The 8,748-nt window shown below is 40.6% G+C and overlaps 1 protein-coding gene across 1 annotated transcript; it reads left to right on the top strand.

Annotated features, from left to right (window-relative positions):
- Positions 1 to 6,513: 6,513 nt before the first annotated feature.
- LOC102930860 (olfactory receptor 10A7) lies at positions 6,514 to 7,644 on the top strand. Its single transcript, XM_037915320.2, is given in 2 exon segments — positions 6,514 to 6,846; positions 6,848 to 7,644. Coding segments are annotated over 2 exon segments (966 nt in total). The 3' UTR covers positions 7,481 to 7,644.
- Positions 7,645 to 8,748: the final 1,104 nt, after the last annotated feature.

Genomic DNA, 8,748 nt, shown 5'->3' with positions numbered 1-8,748 from the left:
GGGCCAATAATAATTTATTGATAAATCCGATATTTACTGATGAAGTTAGAGAGACTTTGCAAGCCATTTGTAGAATTAGTGCCCTGGGTCCTTATAAGGGGTACGGTTAATGATTTATCAGACCTTTTAAATTTAGATTCTCATATTATTATAAAAAAATAATCTTTGGTTTTTAAATATGCAAATCCTGGAATATTTTAAGGAAAATAGGACTATTTTAATTCTAGAGGTTCAGGATCCTGAAGAGTTAGCTAAGCTCTCTTCTTGGAGAGCCTGAACTATAGGATTTGTATGGTTAGATTATATACTAAAATTTTAGCTAAGTGATTCACTGTAGACAGAAAGGTTTTCTCTCTGCTCCTGGATGTGAAGAGAACATATCCATTCCGGACACTTTGATTCAGGAAACTAAGTGGAATGGGGATGAAATTGCTGTTGGGTTAGTTGATTTGGCTAAAGTGGGACAACTATTTTCAGCTTTGTTTTACAATAGAAACAAATGAGATAATCTTCACTTGCATCCCCCCAACCTCAGGCACACACACAAAAGTTGGAAAATCAGCTTCCTTCAGGAAAAGAAAGAATCTGAAAAATGTAGGACTGGAAGGTCCTCTAGTCCAGTCATCTGCACTCAGGCAACCTAGACCATCCCTGACAGGTGTTTGTCCAACCTGTTCTTAAAAGCCTCCAGCGACTGGGATTGGCAACTTCCCTAGGCAATTTATTCCAGTGCTTAACTACCCTTAGAGCTGGAAAGCTTTTTCTAATATCTACCCTAAAATGTATACCGTGTTGTTGTAGCTGTGTCGGTGCTGGATATTAGGGAGACAAAGTGGGTGAGGTGATATCTTTTATTGGACCAACTTCTGTTGGCGAGAGAGCCAAGCTTTTGAGCCACACAGAGCTCTTCTTCCGGTCTGGGTAAAGTACTCCGAGAGTCACAGCTAAATACAAGGTGGTACAGATCGAGGAATAATAATTATGGTATCCTGAGAAATTCTAATAAGGCATAATTTTGTGTTTCCAAAGTCTTGTTGCCAGCACTGCCCGGGGTAAATCTTTTCTCTTGACTACCTCCACTAAGTCATAGGGCCACTTAACCCAGAGCTAAACAACCTGTTCCACATTGAACTTCACAGTGACACCAAGTCCATTTCCCAGTCCTGAAGAAGAGCTCTGTGTCAGACCAAAAGCTTGTCTCTCTCTCAGCAACAGAAACTGGTCCAGTAAAAGATATCACCTCCCCCACTTTGTCTCTAATAACCTAAGATGTGGCAGCTTGCATAAATAAAAACTAAAAGCAAGAAACCTTAATACTTTAGGTTGGGGTTTTTCAATACAGTCTCTTGGAGTTAGGTGTCCAAATCTCATTTCAATGGGCTCCAATCTCCCTTAGCAAAACAGCTGAACAGATATACCAAGAGAGGTGCTGTTTAGTAAAGGCCAGAAAAGATCAAACTGGGCCCTTTGAAAATCCCAGCCTGCACTACAGTCAGGCAAAGTACAACACAGGAGTAACTCCCCAGACTCCGAGGTTTAGAATGGCCATCTGATCTGAAACCAGGGTAAATGCCGACTTCTCCTGTGAAGGATACTAATATGAGGAGGCATGTGAACAGCATGGAGTGTGCCCTGCCCGCTCTGTCTAAGTGAGACTGTGACACTTGCTCATCCGTTCAGGGAGAGGCAGGTCTCTTTGCCAAATGAATCCAGATTCAGAAGAAGTCAGTGTTTTATTATTAAAAGATAATAAGATAAAAGATTGGGGAAACTGAGTCACAGAAAGGTGAAATATTTTGCAAACAGCCACATAATATGTCTGCGGTGGAGCCTGGAACAGTCTCAGACCATGGAGGCTTTGGGGTCCGGTCACCCACCACTCTGCTAGCACAGGTTCATTCTCTTCACCCTTCCATGGCCAGAAGAGGATGGTCTCGTGGTTACAACACTAACCCAGGACTTGGATAGCCCGGGTTCAATTGCCTTCTCTACCACAGATTTCCTCTTTGACCTTGGGCAAGTTGTTTAGCCTCTGTCTCTCGGTTCCACATCTGTAAAACAGGTATAATAGCTGTACCCTACTGCCTACAGGTGTTGTGAGAATAAGTATTAGAGACCGAGATGTTCAGATGCCACAGTTATGGGGCATCATACAAGTACCTAAGAACGTAGTGAGGTGGCCTCCATGGAGATGATTCCACAGCTGATTTTGAATGTAAAGCGCCTCCTGAGTCTCAGCCAAATGTCTCTTTTCTTCATATCATTCCTTTACTCCTGTTTCCATACGCAAGTATTTATGCAGTTAGAAGACTCCCTTAGTTCTCGCTTAGCTTGAACCCAGGTCTATGCCTTGAACTAACCACAGAGCCAGTTTTCCTTCTTGAAATGTAAAGAATCTTCTTTCTAACATTTGGATGAGCGGAGATCCAACCTTACGAGCACACTTGGAGACAATAAGGACTCATGCTCAACCCACAGTGATTCCCGACACACATCTGCACTGCTGGAGACGTAAACAGCAGGAAAGAGACTTTTTGTCTACACTGGCACTTTTGGCACTAAAACTTTTGTTGTTCAGGGGTGTGAAAAAACACCCCCCTGAATGATAGAAGTTTTAGGACCCCCCCCCCCCCCCAAAGCTACCACGCCTCGTTGGAGGTGGTTTTATTTTACCACCAGGAGACCTCTCTCCAGGCAATAAAGAGCGGCTACACAGTGCACCTTACAATGGTGCGGCTAGAGCGGCACAGCTGTACCACTGTAAGGTGTGCTGTGTAAACATAGCCTTAGAGAAAACATCCAGCATGTTACTATTATTGTTACTGGCTGGCACACACTTCTCCTGCCTACTACACCAATCTATAGGCTGGGATTTTCAAAGGGACATAAAAGAGCTAGATGCACAAAGGCCCTAAATTTTAAATACATTTCCTGGGGAATGTTAGAACTGAAATGTGCTCTTGTCAGCTGATAAGAGCATTTCAATATTTCCCCCCCCAAAGGAAACACAAACACACAGAAATTCTTGTGCACTTTCCAATAGTTCTTCATACTGTTGGTGACTTGCTGTCCTGTTTTCCCAACATCAGCCTACTTTAAGGCTCAGAAACTCATTTCTATTGAACCAAACTTTTTAAATATTTAGCCAGACTCACAGATGAGTCACATCTGGATGCACTCCTCACATTTGTCTCAGACCATGCACAAGACACCCATTGTAGCAACTTTACGATAAATGTTGGGTCAGGGTTTTAAGCTAAGGGATCTTCTAGTGTTCTGAGTTTTCACATGTTCTACCTCAGTAGATAGAAGGGCCAGAAACAGAATTCTTTTCAGTTCAACAGGCAGTAAGTTTAAAAAAACATACATAAGGAAGTATTTTTTCACACAACGCACAGTCAGACTGTGGAACTCATTGCCAGGGGATTTTGTGAAGGCCAAAAGTATAACTGGGTTAAAAAAAACAATTAGCTAATGGAGGATAGATCCATCAATGGCCATTAGCCAAGCTGGTCAGGCACTCAACCATCTCTAACCCTCTGACTTCCAGAAGCTGTGACTGGACGACAAGGGATGGATCACTCAAAATTGTTCTTTTCCGTTCATTCCCACTGAAGCATCTAGTGCCAGCCATGGACAGGATACTGGGCTAGGTGTACCATTGGTCTGATAGGGTGTGGCCATTCTTATGTAACAAGAAGAAAGGGTGGTAAGCTTCTGCCATGAAATTCAGAAGATCTGGATTCTGTCAAATTCATGTCTAAAACAAACAAGATTAAAAGAGCTATTTTACCCTGAGAATTAGGAAGTTTTGGAGTTAAGGTGCAGGATTCAGCTAGACCAGGTTCTCAACAAATCTTGACAAGAAGAGACCTGATAGCAGTGTATACATTTCTTATTATTCCTATTACATTAGTGCCTAGAAGCCAACAAAGAATGCTGCACCATTGTGCTGGGCAAACTACAAACACAGAGTAAGGGACGCTCCTGGCCAGGGTGCAAAGAGGAATTAACCAGCAGACTAAAAAGCATAATTTTAGGAATAAAGGTCAGAAAAAAAACTTACAGAGATCTACAATACTAGCCTGAGAAATAATCTCCAAGGGGAGAGGTGGAAGCTACTTGCTTGTCATATTTAAAGCTAACATGGACAGACCACTAATACATTTGCAACAGGAAACAATCCCATCCTAGGTGGTATGTAAAATGCCTTTTCTGTCTTGATCTTTTATTCCTTATATGATGTAAATCAAATTTAAAAACAAACAAACTCCCATCTCAGGAGAAATGGACAGACTTGAGAAGCCTACTGAGTCACATGTCACTTCCCAGATTCCTGGATTTCCAAAACTGAATGACCCTCCCAGCTACACCCTATTCCTAGCCTGATTAATTGAGTTTTAGATTCCAGCCATTGTATCTTGCCCTGCCTTTCTCTGCTAGATTAAAGAGCCTTCAACCATCAGAAATCATCTCCCCTTATAGGTACTTTCTTTCATATGCTAATTCACTGAGTTTCTCAAGTCTTTCACTAAAAATCAGATTTTCTATGCTTGCTGGTTGAAATTAAGGCTGTTGATTAATCACAGTTAATCGTAATTAATCGCAGTTTTAATTGCACTGTTAAACAATAGAATACCAATTGAAATTTATTAAATATTTTGGATGTTTTTCTGCATTTTCAAATATATTGATTTCAATTATAACACAGAATATAAAGTGTACACTGTTCACTTTATATTATTATATTATTTTTATTACAAATATTTGCACTGTAAAAATGATAAAAGAAACAGTATTTTTCAATTCACCTCATACAAGTACTGTAGTGCGATCTCCATCATGGAAGTGCAACTTACAAATGTAGATGTTGTTACATAACTACACTCAAAACCAAAACAATGCAAAACTGAAGAACCTACAAGTCCGTTCAGTCCTACTTCTCATTCAGCCAGTCGTTAAGACAAACAGGTTTGTTCACATTTACGGGAGATAATGCTGTCCACTTCTTATTTACAATGTCACCAGAAAGTGAGAATGGACATTTGCATGGGACATTGCAAGGTATCTACATGCCAGATATCCTAAACATTCGTAGCCCCTACATGCTTCAGCCGACATTCCAGAGGACATGCTTCCATGCTGATGATGCTCGTTAAAAAAAAGAATGTGGTAATTAAATTTGTGACTGAACTCCTCAGGGGAGAATTGTATGTCTCCGGCTCTATTTTATCCATATTCTGCCATATATTTCATGTTATAGTAGTCTCAGATGATGATCCAACACATGTTTTTCATTTTAAGAACACTTTCATTGCAGATTTGACAAAATGCAAAGAAGGTACCAATGTGAAATTTCTAAAGATAGCTACAGCACTCAAGCCAAGGCTTAAGTATCTGAAGTGTCTTCAAAAACCTAAGATGGATGAGGTGTTGAGCATGCTTTCAGAAGTCCTAAAAGAGAAACACTCTGATGCGGAAACTACAGAACACGAACCACCACCAATAAATAAATAAATAAATAAAAAATCAACCTTCTGCTGGTGGCATTTGACTCACATGATGAAAATTAACCAGCATCAGTCTGCATTGCTATGGATTTTTATTGAGCAGAACCCGTCATCAGCATGGACGCATGTTGAAGCATGAAAGGACATATGAATCCTTAGCGCATCTGGCATGTAAATATCTTGCGATACCAGGTACAACAGTGCCATGTGAACACCTGTTCTTACTTTCAGGTGACATTGTGAATAAGAAGCTGGCAGCATTATCTCCTGCAAATGGAAACAAACTTGTTTGTCTGAGCAATTGGCTGGACAAGAAGTAGGACTGACTGGACTTGTAGGCTCTATAGTTTTACATTGTTTTATTTTTGAATGCAGTCATTTTTGTACATAATTCTACCTTTCTAAGTTCAACTTTCATGATAAAGAGATTGCACTACAGTACTTGTGTTAGATGAATTGAAAAGTACTATTTCTTTTGTTTTTTACAGTGCAAATATTTGTAAAAAAATAAATATAAAGTGAGCACAGTACACTTTGTATTCTGTGTTATCATTGAAATCAATATATTTTAAAATATGGAAAACATCCAAAATATTTAAATAAATGGTATTCTATTATTGGTTAACAGTGTGCTTAATCATGAGATTAATCACAATTAATTTTTTAATCGCTTGAGAGCCCTAGTTGAAATGAACTTAGGTTACCACTCACCCACTTAAATTTTCAATCTAGGCAAAGACCTGTTTGGAATCTAATAAATTATCTTTCCACATGGCATAACCTACATCTGAGCTCCATGTATATGTATCAATTTCGCATTTGAGTCACTAGCCTTCATGGCATGAAAACCAACTCCTCCTCTTCAGCTTCAAGACACAGTTGGGTCAATGACCAGTGGGGAAAGCAAGAGTTTGAACCATTTTGAATTTAAATTTATGACACTTCATTAAAGTTCAACACTAATTATATTTTGGGTTTCTTTCCATTGCAGCAGCTATGCTCAATGGCAAACACAGAATGGGAAAACCAAACATTTGTTACAGAATTCATCCTCCTGGGGTTTGGGGGTCTCCCCGAGCTGCAGATCCTTCTCTTCCTGCTGTTTCTAGTGATCTACATTGTGACCATGGCTGGGAACATCCTCATGGTTGCGCTAGTTGTGGCTGATCAGCACCTTCACACCCCCATGTACTTCTTCCTGGGGAACTTGTCCTGCTTGGAGACCTGCTACACCTCGACCATCCTGCCCAAAGTGCTGGCCAGTCTCCTGACCGGGGACAGAATCATCTCATTCAGTGGCTGCCTCACACAATATTACTTTTTTTGTTTTTCTGGCATGCTCAGAATGCTATCTCCTAGCAGCGATGTCTTACGATCGGTGTTTAGCGATATGTAAACCCCTGCACTATTCAGCCCTTATGAATGGCAGATCCTGTCTCTGGCTAGCAGCAGCGTCTTGGATAAGCGGATTCCTCTCTGGTATTGTATCAACGTCATCAATGTGTCAGTTAATTTTCTGCGGTCCCAATGAAATTGACCATTTCTTTTGTGATTTTGTCCCAATGATGAAACTCACGTGCAGTGACGTTCAACTGATGAAAGTTGTGTCTTTTATGCTGTCCGTGATTTTCTCTCTGATCCCATTTCTCTTAACTGTGACATCCTACATTTATATCATCTCCACTATCCTGAGCATCCCGTCCACCACAGGGAGGAAAAAAGCCTTTTCCACGTGTTCATCTCACCTCATCGTGGTGACACTTTTCTACAGGACCATAATTGTTATCTATCTGTTTACAACAACCAATACGCTGAAAGACCTCAGCAAAGTGTTCTCTGTCTTCTACACCGTCCTAACTCCCCTGGCCAATCCTCTCATATACAGCCTGAGAAACAAAGAGGTGAAGGAGGCCCTGAGGACAGCTCTTGGGAAATATATTACTTTCCAGAGTTCCAAAAATTCTACCTAACTCCTTTTTTTTTTTTTTTTAGGTTAAAATGAGCTAGACACACAAATACGTAAAAATATTATATGCATAAAATGTTTTCCCTGAGGAGATGGAGAGAAAAATCAAAGAACCAAATACTTACTTGTCACATTGTTCCATGCATTGCTAGAAGCTGCTCATATGAAAACTTGAAAGGATTATATTTTTTTTTTCAGTAAGCTTCGGTGATCATCGATTTCACTGTACGCATAAGCTGGTGAAAAAACAGTTCTCTCAACAACAATCAAAGTTTACAAACAGGCAAAGTAAGAAAAATGCTGTTTGAGAACATATTGGAATGTGATTTAAGGATATTGACTTTGTGTATTTTGACATGTGATGGTGACAATTTGAATTTTAATGATTAAAAGGTTTAATTTCATAAATCTCCGTGTCTGTCATGAAATAATTGTTTGACACCCCTAGTCTCTCTCACACACACAAACCCAATAATTTTGGGGAAGAGTGAAAATGTAGATCAACACAAATAAAAAATAAAATGCCAAAATACAAACATTGATATTATCCATTGAAATTATTTTTAAAAGATCAAAATTTAATTCTGCCCAGCCTACTTATATACTATGGTGATGGGTGTGGTATAGGCAGAAGAATAGAACAGAATAAAACAAAAAAAATTGTGTACAGGTTGCGTCAGGACATGCCCCTGCCATCCCATATCTTAAAAGCATGGAAATCAGAAGGTAAGGGAAAAGCCCCCCCCCCGCCCCCAACACCCTGACATCCCTTGCTACATTCACATTACCTGCAATGCTGCAGGTAAAACACATCACCCTACCACCAGGCTTTTGCTGGTGTCTCCAACTGCCACTGAAGTACAATATACACCCCGGCTTCATCACACTCGCACTCCAAAACAACACTCCCATGGTGTCCTCAGCCACATTAAGGAAGCACGACTTCAAATTGCACGATGCACATGACTGATGTGCTGATCTGTTGATACAAGAGGGTCTGAGGTCACCACTGTAGTTCAGCGAGCTGGCACTGTGGGGCGTGGGGAAACCAGGAGGGCTGGGGGCAGAGTGGGGAAGGAAAAGAAGGGGTCAGGGAGCTGGTGCAGCAGGGTTATGGCTTCATGAGGGGCTGGGAAACGGCTAGAGGTAGTGAGGGGGTGGGTTTATTTGGGCAGGATGTCCTGGTCGTAGAAGAGAGAAATGAAATGTAATCCTACAGTCAAAGTGTCAAATGTCTGGTTAACAGAAAGGAATCTACTGGGCTGGAAATGG

This window comes from Chelonia mydas, chromosome 13, assembly GCF_015237465.2.
Source record: "Chelonia mydas isolate rCheMyd1 chromosome 13, rCheMyd1.pri.v2, whole genome shotgun sequence".
Taxonomy (NCBI): domain Eukaryota; kingdom Metazoa; phylum Chordata; order Testudines; family Cheloniidae; genus Chelonia; species Chelonia mydas.
Note: the sequence above shows the minus strand (reverse complement) of the source record. Positions and strands in the feature narration are given on the sequence as shown.